Source organism: Hyperolius riggenbachi, chromosome 1, assembly GCF_040937935.1.
Source record: "Hyperolius riggenbachi isolate aHypRig1 chromosome 1, aHypRig1.pri, whole genome shotgun sequence".
NCBI classification, from domain to species: domain Eukaryota; kingdom Metazoa; phylum Chordata; class Amphibia; order Anura; family Hyperoliidae; genus Hyperolius; species Hyperolius riggenbachi.
This window is the reverse complement of record NC_090646.1, coordinates 587,477,428-587,493,881: the sequence shown is the minus strand read 5'-3', so window position 1 is coordinate 587,493,881 and position 16,454 is coordinate 587,477,428. Positions and strand designations below refer to the sequence as shown.

Below are 16,454 nucleotides of genomic sequence, written 5' to 3'. Positions count from 1 at the left end.
CCCTAGTCAGTTGAGGTTGTCTGCAGTGCCAGCTTCCCACTGAACTGTGTTGCCTGTTTTGTCTGCATTAGTGTTGCCATCTTGCTTATGATGTCAGCACTGCGCAAAGCAGCTTGGCAAGATCCGGTGAATGCTCTACCTGGTAATTCCTGTCACTGAGAATGGGTTTCTTCCTAGTTATTTAATGCAATAAAAAAGTACTTTCCATATTACTGCACACAGCTAGGTATTTCCACACATGCAAAATATTTCAGGTCACATTTTCTGGCATCAACATCTGTCACAGAATTCACATTTCTCTGCTAGTATAGTATTGCCAGGAAGCAAATCCTTCACATTCCAATGCAAAATACCGTAGGGACAGGTCTACAGCAATGGCAGTATTCCATATTTCTGTACCACAACCCTGACAGACCCTCCCACTTACTATGTTTTCCTCTAATTCGGGGCTTCCCACTTCACTTTAAAGGGAACCTAAAGCAAGACATATAAGGAAGCTGCCATATTTTTCTTTTTAAACAGTACCAGTTGCCTTGCAGACCTGATAATCATACTGACATTAGCAGTGTCTGAATCACACATCTGAAACAAACATGCAGCTAATCCAGTCAGATTTTTTACAGAAACATCTGTTCTGCATGCCTGTTCAGCGTCTATGGCTAACAGTATTACAGGTAAAGGACTTGCTAGGCAACTGGTACTGTTTAAAAGTAAAGAAACAGCCTACATAACTCCTTTTCAAAGGAAACTCAAGGTGAGAGACATATGGAGGCTGACATTTATTTCCTTTCACACAATGCGCATTGCCTGGCAGTCCTGCTGATCCTCTGCCTGAGGCCAGTTGTACATCTACTTTTTGCGTTGATGTAGGGATCTGATGTTCCTGCCGCATTCCACATAAAAAAAAACAAAATAACAAACATATGACCCTGAGTGCACCAACAGGGTCACATAGCTCCCAACTGTCCCTCTTTCGGAGGGACAGTCCCTTTTTGGGAGCCCTGTCCCTCTTTCCCCCTCCTTTGTCCCTCTTTCAGGACTTTGTCCCTCTTTCTATATAAATATATATATTTCTCTACTAAAAATGTGTTTGATTGACTCTAAACATTATTCCCATCCTTTAAAATTGATATATTACTAATTTTAAAATGTTACTATGAAGGAAAATTAACCAGAATAGAAAGGATCAGTGTGGTTTGAATTATAAAACAACATATTTTTCTTACAAAATCTTTATGGTATGCTTGACTAGGGGCGTGATGGGGGCGTGACCAGGAGTGTGGCATGGGCGTGACTTAAGTGTCCTTTTTTCTCATCTCAAAAAGTTGCGAGATATGGGAGTCATATGCATAGCACCGCCTCCAGCTCAATGACATCCTCTCTGCTGAGCAGGAAATACATCACTGGAATTCCTGACGGTACGCGCCGCACCGGGAGCTATCGTTCACACATACTGTGTCGCCCATAAACTTTCTTTTACCTCAAGCACATGCGATAAGTGTGGTGCTTGCGGCGGTAACACGGTGTTGCCCATACATTGGCTTGGATACTTCCGGTGCTGCACAAGGGATTGCAATAAGTGTGAAAGTTTCTATAGACATTCATCACTTTTGCTTCCCCTTGCGGCAAAATAGGGTAACGCAATACAGGTTTAGCCTCCTAGTGTAAAAGGGGAGAAATATTTTTAGCCACAGACGCTGAACATGCATGCAGATCAGAGGTTCTGACAAAAATCGGACTGGATTAGCTGCATGTTTGATTCAGACATTACTGACCAGAAAGATCAGCAGAACAGCCAGGCAACTGGTTCCGTTTAAAAGGAAATAAATATAGCAGCCTCCATATGTTTCCCACCTCGGGTTCCTTTCAAAACACCTACACACAAATAGACAACAGTATCAAATTAAATCTGACGGTTTCAAATACTTGATGTGTAAAGGAGATTGCTGTACTCTTAATCCTTTACCCCATACCTGCACTGGCCGTTAAGGATGTTTTCTGCTCAATTCGGAATCTCATTTCTTTCACAGCTTCCTCTGCTGATGTCCCGAAGATAATCACATTTTCCTTCGACTCTTCTCCCTCTGTTGCCTCTGGCACAGAAACTGTCTGGCTTTGCTCCAGCAGGAAGGAAGGACTGTCTTCAAATAGCACTGGCGATGTGCTCTGTGCCTGTTCTGGGTCACAAGTTCCCATAGTGGTCACAGCCCCTACATTCAGAAAAACAGAAAGATAGAAAGATTCATTTGTTAAGGTGGCCACTAATGGTCCAATTTCTAGCAAAATATTGTTCGAGCGATCAGATAATTCAGATCGAAAGAAAAATTGTTCACTACACCATCAATGAACCTTTGCTTCCTATCTGTCACAACCAACAAGAAAATCCACATTTTGGTTTGACCAATCCTACGACTTATTTTATAATAGTTGATAATCGATTGTGCCCATCAACTGAGATTGTTTACAACCAATGCAATCTGAATTTCTGATCACTCAAACGATTTTTCGCTAGGAAATAGACCATTAGCGGCCATCTTTAATGTACAGATTTTAAGTTGGTGTTAAAGTCGAGTCACTTTAGTGTACATAATAATGAGATGCAAGTGCAAGCCCCTCCCATTCAGATAGCCGACTTCCAGTCAACCTTCAGCCACCACAATTTAGTATATTTTTTGAGTTTCTATCCATATCAAAAAATGTTTTAAGGCATTCAGCCTGATAAACTCACACCAGCTGTGTTTGTTAGGATCATACAATTCACAAATCTGATTTCTACCAAATACACAGGGTTGATCCTTTCAGAAGTATAAATAAAACATAACTTTTATTAGTTTTATATAAAATTCATTATATTATATTAAACTCATTATAAATGTTTTCATTGTTCAGTACATAACAAGGTAGGATTTTAGGTACTTTAGAGAGCACATTCACCTCTTGACATGAGTTTTTGTAATAGTGCTCAACAAAAATCCTATACTTTGACAAGTTTGCCTTTTGCTTTCTACATATAAAATAATACCCCCCACCAATACAACATGTTTCGACATGGAGTCGCAGTCAGGGAAAAAGTGCTTAGTGTAAAGGTTGCTAGTGCATGAAAAATGCATTATATATTCCGTACATCAAATAAAGAAAACAACAAACGAGAGCATATGCTCTGCTCTGTCAGCATTCATTTGTTAGGATCATGTACAGATTTAGAATGTAGGGCCTTGTCAAGCAACAGCGAATATAACTACATATAACTGAACAGTGTTAGGCCTCTGTTCCATGAGCGGCTGAACTGCTTGTTAACCGAGCAGTTCAGCCTCCCAGCTGCTGGCCACAAGCGCCATTTGGATGTAACTACATGCAGCTGAATGGCAGCGTTTGGTGCCACCACGCGTCCCGTTTGATACGCTGTGGCGTTACCCGACAGTAAAGAAAAATGCCTCCTGTCGTGCCTGAAGATGGAAACTGCAGTGTTCAGATGCAATGGATGGGAGCCTGTCCACCACCCGTGCGGAGTGCTAGCAAACGCCCGGCAGCAGCTGACAGGCGGTGAATTCACAGCCTTCAGGTGCCCATGGAAAAAAGTCAACATTTCACCAATTACTTGCCTTAAGTGGTTTAACTAAAATTCGTGGGGCCCCCAAGCGAAACTTTGATGGGGCCCCTCCAATGTTCACACCCATCCCTTGCCTCCCTTTGGCGCCCTTCACGTCCTTGAGGCCAATCTCACCAGGGCCATAAAACAAGTGTGGTCATCATGATCTTCACACCTATAACAAGTGTAGCCACAAAAACACCTGATCTGGAGGATGGACTGATGTATAGGAGAGAGGGAAGGTTAGTAGTTGAGGCCCCCCTGCGATTGCAGGGGCTGCACTCCTACAGTTATGTCCCTGCTTGCCTTGCAGATAACCACTGCCCATGAAGACCTGACAAGGGGAATATTTATTAACCAAACCAAAGTCCATCCATAATTAGAAATGCATCTACTGTGTACTTTAGATGTACAATCAACATCTGTCATTAAAGTTTAACAAGATAATCTTCTGGTAACAGATAGTAAAATCTGAATACAGAGGTGCTGTTCAAACCTCTTGTCCTTCAGTGAAAGGTGTGGTAGCCAAAGATGGATTGACCTGTTTGAACTGAGCAAGAAGTTCCTGCTGCAGAAGCCAGTGTAGTAAACAATCTGCTTAGTATGAGCAAGGGCAAGTTTACATCACGTCACTCTACCTGATGGGGCATCAGCCTTCTCAGCACTGTCAACTTTAATAAAATATCTTCTCTTCTCCTCTGGCCACATCAACCTTTCTTCCAGGTGATCAGTGATATCTAGATAGGCCTCATCAAGACTGAGTGGCAAAAAGTTAGCATCGTATTCTGCAAAAATTTCTCGAACCTGGAAAAGATGTAGATGGCAATGAGACTAAAAAGGGTTGGATTCCTTGTTTTATCATAAGAATAAGTCAGTGTAAATCAGTCATGTTGGGTAAAAGTTTATCTCTACCACAAACGGTATTTAGCTAGTTGAACATGTGGTCTTCTTCCATCCTTCAATTACCACAGTGGCAGAAGTTTCACCCCATGCCGATACACACCACAAAGCATTACCTTTCCCATGAATCCTCCCCAATGCAGACAGAACAGATGAGTTATTGTGGAGGTTCACTAGAACCAGGCACATTCCAAAGGCAATTCTTACTACCAGAGACTCCTAGATAATTAACAGTAGCAGAAGTTTTGAAGAGAACGTGTAGTGAGGGGAATATGGAGGATGCCATCTTCATTCCCTTATAAACAATGCCAGTTACCTGGCAGTCCTGCAAGGCTTTTGGCTTTAGTTGTTTGCGAGTCACAAAATAGTGGAGTCAGACCAGAGTATAAGCATCTGATTTGCATGCTCATTCTGGGCCATTAACTTAAAATATTAGGCAGAGCATCAGCACAGAAGTCAGGCAACTGGCATTGTTTATTAGAGAATGAAGATGGAAGCCTTCATAGTCCTCTCACTTCAGGTTCCCTTTAATTCCCCACCATGAGACTACCAATGATATAAATGCAGTTGGACTTTAATATGCATGTCGTTAGCAGTGTCTCATACTCATATCAGAATGCAATATCTCCAGTGACCCCACCACTTCTCATCTCTCCTGAACCTTCATAATTACCCGGAATGCCTCTACAAATAGGGAAGATGTTGCATGGTTTTTCTATCCACACACAGCGTAAAAGATTTAGATACATGACTTGATCAGCTGCAATCGCTCATTTGTAGGAAGCATCTCAAACTGTTACCAAAGCTGAACATCCAGTGAGATAGACCTTAACTCCCCACATCCAAAACCTCACAAAGTCCTGCAACTTCCACCTTTGTAACATCTGTAAGATTCGCCCTTTCCTGACCTCTGCCACCACCAAACTCCTCATCCATGCCCTCATAATTTCCCGCCTTGACTACTGCAATGCACTTCTGCCTGGTCTCCCTATGACCCAAATAGCCCCACTGCAGTCCATCATGAATGCGGCAGCCAGAATTATCCACTCCTCCCATCGCTCCACCAGGGTGGCTCCCCTCCGTGAATCCCTCCCCTGGCTTCCTATCCAGTCCAGAATCAGATTCAAGATATTGTGTCTGACCTACAAATCCGTCCACAAAAGCTGTCCAACCTACATTTCTGATCTTACTTAGAGATACACACCAAGCCGCTCACTGCGCTCCTCCAATGAACTTCGCCTGACTGTCCCCCGCATCACCCAGTCCTATGCACGCCTCCAAGACTTTTCAAGAGCCGCTCCAACACTATGGAACGCCCTACCTCCACCCATTAGGGCAGCCCTGCCCCCCTCCTTCAACACCTTCAAGAAGGCCCTCAAAATTCACCTTTTCACTCTGGCCTACCACCCCTCACAATTGCTCTAAACCCACAGCTGAACTCTGGTCCCCTACCAATCGTGTCCCTACCTCTCCCTCTAGATTGTAAGCCTTTAGGCAGGGTCCTCCTCCTTTTGTGTCCTACCTGATCATGCACCTCCATTACTGTGCACCCATGCTATGCATTTGAGTGAACCTAACTTGCCTAATCTCCATGCTCCCATCCAGTGACTGACGAAGCATTACCTTGTACTCATACTGTGCTGTGTAATCTGGTTTTCTTGTATTCCTGTATTGTCATATTGCTGTATGTCACCCCTAAATATTGTCTGTAACCTAAATTAAATGTCCAGCGCTGCGTAATATGTTGGCGCTTTATAAATACAATAAATAATAATGATAATAATAGACGGAACTGCATACCCTGCAATGACATTTCTGACTGTCTACACACCATGTCATTCATGTAATAGGCTCTGACTAGGATATGATCTTCTGTTATATAATATTGGCATGTAAAGCTCTGAATACCTCTTTGCTCACTGCCCGATATTTGTCGAAGTTGAGTGGCACGATGATCAGATTGGGGCACAGTCTCTTTGCAATGAATCCCGGCATAGCAGCCCGTACGCCGAATCGCCTCGTCAAATAGTTTGATGTGGACTTTAGAAGAAAAGGAAAATAAAAAGGTTAGAAGCTAAATATAAATCACACTACATAGAAACATGTATGCTGTAAAACTGCAAAGAAAATTAACGTTTTATCTTTAGAGCTATCAAATAATGACTCGAGACACAAATACCTTCCAATGCTGTGCAGCACGTAAAGGGAACCTGAAGTGAGAGGGATATGGAGGCTGCCATATTTATTTCCTTTTAAACAATACCAGTTGCCTGGCTCTCCTGCCGATCTCTTTGGCTGCCATAGTGTCTGAATCACACTCCTGAAACAAGCATGTAGCTAATCTTGTCAAATTTGCATGCTTGTTCTGGTTCTATGGCTAAATGTATTAGAGGCAGAGGATCAGCAGGACAGTCGGGCAACAGGTATAAGTAAAAGAAAATAAATATGGCAGCCTCCATATCACTCTCACTTCAGGTTCCATTTAATGGCAGAGTTGAATTTCATTGCTACCAGGTCAGGAGCCCCCATTCTAACCCTGGCCATCAGTATAGACCTTACTGGCTTTAAGCTATAATGTACAGAACATAGGCAAATGCCTTTTACAGGTGCCCAGAATCCCCCCTCAGACCAGGGCCGGTGCAGTGTCTGGGGACAGGCACAAGTTGAGACACCAGAATATCTGCAGGCATCCTGCAGCTCAAAGCCCCGCCCCCTTTCTTTCCCTGCTACAGCTGACTTTGGATGTAGCAGCAGCGTGTGTACAGAGCATGGAGCAGCTCTGGGGAACTTAACAGAGTCAGGTATGAGCACAGCCCTGTGCCCTGCTGTGTGAATGCTTCACTTTCCCCTTCATTAGCAATGTCAGCTGTCCTCATTATCTGTATCCAAACTGTTCCTGATCTATCCCGTTGTCGGTCAGTTGGATGGGAAATTGCATTATGTCTACCCAGGATGATGTTCTACCATATTATTATACTGTATTATGTGCGGCTGAGGCAGACCTTTCACACTGGGTCCTGTTCCCTTGCAGTTGGAACAGCAGAAAGATGCAACCGAAGCAGAAACAGCCCTGCCCATAGGACTTAATATTAGCACCTTCAGGTTGGCTGACTCAGGTCATGTGACCACATTTTGAAAGCAAAAATTAAACTAAAATAAACGTATGAGGTAATTAATTGTATGTGTAGTAGTTATGGTGAACACAACATTTTGATTTAGTAGATTTATAATTTAATATTATTAATATTATTACTGAATAAGGGGAAAAAAAACAAAAAAAAACATTATTATGCCTCATTATACACTATACTCGTAGACTTGAGTATTACTGTAAGTCTTTAAGCAGTTATTTGCAGGCAGTGTTTCTATGGGGATCTGTGGTTATTTAACATATCAGCTAATACTGACCAGCATACTCATGGAGCCCACAGCCATTGGCGTCTGCTTCAGATCAGGATTGTCTCTCATTTCTACAGCTGCATAAAATGCATCCATGTCCACATGCACAATGACACGGCTCAAATCACGCCTCCTCTCCATCTCCAGAGCCAGCCGGTCCACCTGCCCAGAAGAAATAAAAAAAAGTGATAAGCAACACCTTTATCAAAGCAATGAGGGACTTTTGACCCACCGGGTCTATAGCTGTAGGCAGCTTTGTGGATAAAATCGTGCCGATACTGCTTCCAGCCACAAGAAGCCGCTGGCAGTCTGGTTTTAATGCAATTCTGAGTACAGGATGTCTTCTACCTCTCAAAAATAGCATTTAGTGTCTGCCTTTCCTTTAACAATCCACCAAACTAGATCCTACTTGGCCAACCATTACTGTTGGGCAGTATTCCAACATGGGAACGACCCCAAACACACCTCCAAGATGACCACTGCCTTGCTAAAGAAACTGAAGATGCTGGACTTGCAAAGCAAATCTCCAGACCTAAACCCTACTGAGCATCTGTGGGTCATACTCAAACATAAGGTGCAGGAGCACAAGGTCTCTAACATCCACCAGCTTCGTCATGGAGGAGTGGAAGAGGATTCCCGTGGCAACCTGTGAAGCTCTAGTGAACTCCATGCCCAAGAGAATTACAGAGACCCTGAGCAGACCCATAAAAAGCAAATCTAAACTCGCCAGGGGTTTCTTTCAGCCCCTCCCAGCCTGCGAGGTCCCTCGGGATCTCCTCCGTGGTTCCAATGGCAGCTCCGTTAGCCCGGCGACTTTGAGCGAAGTTGTGCACAACTGTGCATGCGCAGCATATCCGCACACCCAGATAGATCACAAGTCCATCGCTTTAAGTGTCCTGCTCGGTTCTGTCTTTCAAGAACCGCGCAGTACAGCGATAGTCACGTGATCGAACCAGGTGTGAAACCAGGCCTGCGGAACCACGGAGGGGATGCCGAGGGACCTTGTGGACTAGGGGGGGGGGGGGGGGGGGGGGAGGGGCTGAAGGAAACCCAGGTTAGTTCAGATTTGCTTTTTAAGGGTCTGCTCAGCGTCCCTTTAACCTCCCTAGCGGTATTGACGGTTATGCACGTCAATACAAAACATGCTGTGAACAGTATTGATGTGCGTCAATTCTCTCCTGCACTGTATACTAGACTCTTGCTTGACACATTTTGGCAAGTTACAGGGGAAAAAAAGGTTAAGAAAAGTAATTGGATCACTATTTGCAGGAAAGTAATGGTGGACACAAAATATTGACACTTTGGGAACAATTTTGACATTCTTCACTAAGGGGTTTACTCACTTTTATGGCCAGCAGCTTCGACATTAATTGCTGTGTGTTGAGTTATTATGATGGTGCAGCATATTTATAGTTATACAAGCTGTATACTGACTACTTTGCATTGTATCAAAGTGTCATATCTACAATGAAAAGATATAATAAAATATGTACAAAAATGTGAGAGGTGTACTCGCTTTTGTGAGATATATGAGAGAGAGAGAGAGAGAGAGAGAGAGAGAGAGAGAGAGAGAGAGAGAGAGAGAGAGAGAGAAATAAATAAAGAGAGATAAAAAATAAAATAAAGGGAACCCTTAAACAACACAAAGTAACTCCAAGCCCTGTGCTCTTCACAGATGAAAGCAGGTTCACACTGAGCAGGTGACAGAGGGGACTGAGTCTGGAGATGACGTGGAGAACGTTCTACTGCCTGCAACATCCTCCAGCATGACCTGTTTGACAGTGTGGGTCAGTAATGGTGTGGGGTGGCATTTCTTTGGGGGGGGGGGGCGCAGAGCCCTCCATGTGCTCACCAGAGGTAGCTGGACTGCCATTAGGTACCGAGATGAGAGCCTTAGACCCCTTGTGAGGCCATATGCTGGTGCAGTTGGACCTGGGTCCCTCCTAATGCAAGACAATACTAGACCTCATATGGCTAAAGTGCGTCAGCAGTTCCTGCAAGACAAAGACATTGATGCTATGGACTGGACTGGCCTGCCTCTTCCCCAGACCTGAATCCAATTGAGCACATTTTGGACATCATGTCTCGCTCCATCCACCAATGCCACGTTGCACCACAGACTGTCCAGGAGTTGGTGGATGCTTTAGTACAGGTCTGGGAGCAGATCCCTCAGGAGACCATCCGCAACCTCATCAGGAGCATGCCCAGGCATTGTAGAAAGGTCATACAGGCACGTGGAGGTCACACACACTACTGAGCCTTATTTTGTCTTGTTCACAAGAGAGCTGCGCATGCGCAGAAGAGCCAGTTACCGCGACCGCTAGCAGATGAACGGAGGCACTCAGGAGGATGGCGTCGGAGGCGGCAATGCTTATGAAACTGGAGGAAGCCCTGGGTAAGTAGCAAATCTTTTAATGATCTCGTCTCTGGTACACTTTAAAGGTCATTACATCAAAGTTGGATCAGCCTGTAGTGTTTTTTTTTTATTTTCCACTTTATCTTGAGTGCGGCTCCAAATCCAGACTTCCATGGGTTGATTTTTCCATTGATAATTTTTGTGTGATTTTGTTGCCAGCACATTAAACTGTAAGGAATGAAGTGTTTAATAAGAATATTTCATTCATTCAGATATAGGAGAGGGAGAGGGAGAGAGAGAGAGGAGAGAGAGAGAGAGAGAGAGAGAGAGAGAGAGGGAGAGAGAGAGGGAGAGAGAGAGGGAGAGAGAGAGGGAGAGAGAGAGGGAGAGAGGGAGAGAGAGAGAGAGAGAGAGAGAGAGAGAGGGGGAGAGAGAGGGAGAGAGATAGGGAGAGAGAAAGGGAGAGAGAGAGGGAGAGAGAGAGGGAGAGAGAGAGGGAGAGAGAGAAGAGAGAGAGAGTGTTTGTGTGTGTGTGTTTTTTAAGCTGGATGTTTTATGTAGTCAAGCTCCAAGATAACTGAAGTCTGTTAGCGATGTTTGCTAGAGATCTGCAAGAATACTGCCATAATTAATATCATAAAACTATTAGCATGATAATGTAATAATAAGGAACCTGCGTGGGAGTGGAAACTGCAGCTCAGTACATTTTTAGGAAATCATAAAACACAATTAGAGACATCTGGAGACTGTTTCAGACAAATATAGACTTTATAATAACCACAAACTTTGGCAGAGACCTAATAACCAAAATATAGTTCAACACCAAATCGTTCCCTTTTGTACCGAAATAGCATCAACTGCATTACTCACTAAGGTTCATTGAAAAATATATCCTTCACACTGATAATAAAGTGAATGCTTTTCCACTCATAATCTACGTGTCTTGGAGATCTCTTTAGCAGAAATCTTGTCCAATGGCAGCAGACTTTGGCCACATACACACATCAGACCATAGTCTTTTGAAAATGAAAGATCGCAGACCAATTTTACCCCCTTCATGTAGTATAAGAGCCATACCTTCACAGTTTTTTCTATGGAGCTGAACTCCACATCAGAAAAAAATCTTTGCAAGATGCTGCACACACAGATGCTGTACAGACACAAAAGATCAGTATCTGCAAAAGATCTGTTCCTGCCAAAGATCAGTTCCTGCAAATTACATTCATAGTCTATGAGATCTGCAGATCATCATACACATTGTTTAAAGGGGCCCATACACTCAACCGATTTTCTGGCCGACCGATCGATCGCAAATCGGTTGGCCAATCGACCGATCGATGGCCAATTTCGATCGATTTCGATGGATTTCCATCGAACTGGCAGGGTGGAAAATTTAGGTCGATCTGATGAGATTGCTTATCATTTTGCATTGGCCTTAAAGGAAATCTGATGGCAAAAAAATGCCATCAGACCGAATTTCAATAGATTTCAAACTGAAATCTATTGGAATTCTATCCTGGTCAAAAATGTTCTAAAAACACATCAGATAGATCATCAGATGCATTTCTTATCTATCTGCTGCCAATCTGACAAGTGTATGGGCACCTTAACTGACATTCATCTGCAGATCAGACAATCATCTGCAGATCTGAAAATACATCCTGGTGGATCTGATCTGCAGATGAATGTCTGTTAAACAAGGTGTGTATGATGATCTGCAGATCTCATAGACTATGAATGCATTTTGCAGGAATGGATCTTTTGCAGGAACAGATCTTTTGCAGATACTGATCTGTTGAATGTGTACAGCATCTTTGTGTGCAGCATCTTGCAAAGATTTCTATCTGATGGGGAGTTCAGCTCCATAGAATAGACTGTGTAGGTATGGCTCTCATACTACATGGAAGGGGGTAAAGCTGGTCTGTGATCTTTCATTTTCCAAAGACTATGGTCTGATGTGTGTATGAGCCTTTAAAGAAAACCTGTAACGACAAAAAGTTCCCCTGGGGGGTACTCTCCTCGGTAGGGGGAAGCCTCTGGATCCTATCGAGGCTTTCCCCATCCTCCTGTGTCCCACGGCGGTCTCGCTGTGGCTCTCCGAACAGCGGGGATGTAAATATTTACCTTCCCGGCTCCAGCGCAGTATCGGCTCTCCGCTCAGAGATAGGAGGAAATAGCTGACCACTGTCAGCCCGCTCTACTGTGCAGGCGCAAGTCGCCTGCGCAGTAGAGCAGACCCGACAGAGATCAGCTGTTTCCGCCTATCTCCGTGCTGAGAGTCGCAACAGCGCCCCCGCTGGAGCCAGGGAAGGTAAATATAGAAAGCCTTGTCAGGCTTGTCGAGTGAGGATTGCAGGAGATTTCGGGGAAGCCAGTGCTGGACTGCCTGAAGCTACAGCGAAGGGGGAAGCCTCATTGGGACCCTGAGGCTGCCTCCTACCGAGGTGAGTACCCCCCAGGGTAACTTTTTTTTGTTACAGGTTCTCCTTAAAGGACTGTAGTGAGAGGTATATGGAAGCTGCCATATTTTTTTCCTTTTATGCTGCACAAGGTGTCTGGCAGCCCTGCTGATCTATTTGGCTGCCTCGCGAAACAGCCGTAAGGTTCCTTACCCCCCCCCCCCCCTTTTATGGTATGTGTCACCTAATTTTTATATGGATATTTTTTATTGTATTTTGCAATGGTCTGAATAAAGTGTATGACAGCAGTGCCGGCGCTCTCCTTCCTCTCTTTGCACTATAGATACTACTGTGGCCTGAGCACGCCTGGGATTCACAGTGCACACACCACAGCTTGGGACTGTGCTGCCCCCCTCCCCCTCCCTGTATGAAAGACGGCTGCTGCAGTTCCAGCATTCCTACTCTTTCTCTCATCTGACATCCTGATCTATTTGGCTGCAGTAGTGTTTGACTCACACCAGAAATAAGCATGTAGCTAATCTTGTCAGATCTGACAATAATGTCAGAAACACCTGATCTGCTGCATGCTTGTTCAGGGTCTATGCCTAAAAGTATTAGAGGCAGAGGATCAGCAGGACTGCCAGTCTCAAATTGGTTTGAGGAACATCAATCAAAGTTTAACCTGCTTCCATGGCCAGCTCAGTCCCCTGACCTCAATCCTATTAAGCATCTGTAGGACGAAATCGAAAGATCACTTCAAAGCTTGGAAACGCCACCATCCAATCCCAAATCAAGTGAATGGGAGCGTTTAGCATCGTGCAGTTACCGGCGATTACGCAAAGGCGGCGTTCCGATCCCGATTTAACGAGTCGCTTCGGCCGGCCCTAGAAGCAGCATGCGACATCTAGGGCCGGCTAGCCGCCATGGCTTCATGTCCCCTTGCGGGGACGAGAAACGCCAATCGCAACGGGAAGCCGACGATCGCCATACCGCCGCCCCTGAACGAGACGTCACAGGACAACGCGGCTTTCCCGCCGCCCCAACGCCACCTGCCGTCCGTGTGAACCAGCCCATAGAGCTGCCATTATGTCAGCATGGGCCAACATTCCTCAGCAACAGTAACAACATCTTGTTGAATCCATGCCAAGAAAAATATCAGCTCTGATCAGAGGTAAAGGTGGACCAGCTCGTTATTAGAGGGTGTATCAAATCTTTTATATTTAAATACAGTATATTCTGTATGCAAATTAGTCTGTAAAAACAAATGATAGAAGCAAAAATCAGAGTACCTGAATTTGAGCTTTTCTGATCTGAGCAGAGGAGAGCAAGTCTTTCTGCTGAAGCATCTTCTCAATCCGCTGGTTAACTTGCTGGTCTTTCTTCAGCTCATTGTCATAAAATCTTGAGCCCTGATAGACAAATAGGACTTTACTTATACAGGTACTGAGGAACATCAGACTTCGCTCTCAAAAGATGTTTGCCATGTCTGCAACACCCAACAAAATATTATACTGGCCTTCCAAAAGAGGACTTGTACCGCCTAGAGCTGATACAGAACTGCGGCCAGACTGTAAACCAACCAACCCCGTAACTGCCACATAACGCCAGTCCTGCGCTCCCTTCACTGGCTACCTATAAAATGGAGGGTCCTATTTAAGATGGGCCTACTGACATTTAAATCAGTAAATAAATCTGGGCCCTGGATACATGAAAGAAATGTTACAGCTGCATAGTAATCCCTGCAATTTCAGATCCACAGGTTCTAATAATCTAGTCATATCCAGAGTCCACTTGGAAACCTTTGGTCCCAGAGCTTTCTGTCCTACATTTTGGAACTCCTTACCTCAGCAGATCAGGACAGCTCCATCTCTGGACATGTATAAATCCAGACTGAAAACCCACCTGTTCAGTTTGGCATTTGCAGAAATATAACTTTTGTTGTGTGAATACTTCATCCTACTACCAATTACTGAATCTGAGAGAGCCTAAGTGCTTTGAGTCCTATGGGAGAAAAGCGCTATAGAAATGTTATTGTATTGTATTATTATCATCATTATTGTGTATATACACCTCAAAAAACCCCACCTCAAATGTTTTACTTTCTTAATTAAAATTCAATGTCTCGCTGTCATTAAAAATAAAAGCATAGAAAAACAATTGAACTGAAAAAAAAAATCTATCTGGTACGGTCGGCTGATTCAATCAATTTTGGCTGAAAATCGATCAATCTGTCGATTGCGCCAGCATGTTGGTGCATAGATTTCTAGCATATTCGACGGATCAAAGGATTGAATCAGCCAGATATTACTGGTTAAAACTGACCAGTGTATGGTCAGCTTCAGAAATTTGTCTAGTGATACTATTGCGGTTTTGGGTCTGCCATTCCTCTTCCTGTCAGACGTTCGTCCAGCGTCTGAGTGCCTTTTGATGGTGAAGGAGGCTGTACTCACTGACACCTTGACTTGCTTTGCCATTTCTCTCTAGGAAAGAACTACACTCTATGTTATGATGGTCTGGCTCTCTTCCATTGTTAACCATCTTTTTCTCACTATTTTTATTGCAATACACTACATTCTGCATTACACTATTGTTCAAATAATGCCCATGAGGGTATGGAGTTGTAAAGGAATCAGAAAAGTTGAGACACCTGTAGAGATTAGTAGCGACAAGCTTTGTAACTTCCAAGGCTTGGTCAACCTCTATTGCTGCGTAATATGTTGGCGCTATATCAATCTAATAAATAATAATAATAATTGCTGCAGAACACCTTTAAGTTGTTACCCCATTTCATTTCTTGCATAATGTTAAACCAGAGTGCAGAAAAAAAAAAAAGTTTCCCTTCATGCCACAATGAATTCTTAGTATATCTAACGTCCCAAGCTAAATAAAAAAATAACTTCTCTTTCAGACACAATGGGGTAAAGAGGCACCCAGGTTTAGATAAAACTAGGTTAAAAACACAAAAATGTAAAGGATGAGGCGGCTTACCTCAACAATGATAGTCTCGTAAGACAAAAGGTTTATTAACACATGCATTGTGGGCCCTTTTCCACTAAGAAACACGTTCGTAACCGGAAACGTGCTGCGATCACGTACCTTTGTATTTTCCCCTGCAGTGATATTTCGGGTTTACAGCGCGATTGCAGTGCATTTGTGTTTTGCATTGTGGCAAAAAAAAAAAATTGAGTTGGGAAATATTTTAAATTACGAAAAAATTGCATAGCACAAACGGAAACGTTCGCTGACGATTCCATCAGTTTAACTGTTCCTAGTATTTTGTATTCCGCAAGTGTTCAGAATCGGATCACAAAATGCTGGTTGTGGAAAAGAACCCAGAGGAATTTCAAACCATAAATATTGAAACATTGGTAGATTACATACTAGATTACATTTTTAGGCTTTTTCTTCAACCAGAGAAATCTGATCAATTTATCCGCTTGATCGAATAATCAGAAAAATCGAAGAAATATACCATACACTTATGATGTATTTTTCAGAAAATATCGAACCAATGATCGAATAGAAATTTCTGGGCAGTTTTTTATACTCTTCTATCTGATTTTTCCAACACATGTGGTCAGATTTTTATAAAAAATAATAAAAATAAAAACAACTGAAGAAGAGTAAATTTTTGCTCGATAAAACAAAAACAAAACAAAAAAAATATTTTCGATTTCCTCTGTATTCATCTATTGTTTTTGTTGAATAAATGGGAAAACTGAACAACTTGATTGTACAATGTATGGGCACCAATGTTTTTGGGGGTGGTTTGATGTAATGAAGTGACCGTGCTTATGTTCCCCAAACCATA

General features: G+C 43.4%; 1 protein-coding gene across 5 annotated transcripts in view; it reads right to left on the bottom strand.

The window, feature by feature from the left end:
- The window catches only part of POLK (DNA polymerase kappa), a 151,634-nt gene that overhangs the window by 61,087 nt on the left and 74,093 nt on the right, over positions 1-16,454 (bottom strand). For all 5 annotated transcript variants that reach the window (XM_068248729.1, XM_068248759.1, XM_068248768.1 and 2 more), the window contains 5 exons: positions 13,933-14,052; positions 7,898-8,050; positions 6,398-6,529; positions 4,228-4,393; positions 1,974-2,210 (listed from right to left, as the gene is read on the bottom strand). In XM_068248729.1, the coding sequence (XP_068104830.1) occupies positions 1,974-2,210; positions 4,228-4,393; positions 6,398-6,529; positions 7,898-8,050; positions 13,933-14,052 (808 nt within the window). The remainder of the gene's footprint in view (positions 1-1,973; positions 2,211-4,227; positions 4,394-6,397; positions 6,530-7,897; positions 8,051-13,932; positions 14,053-16,454) is intronic.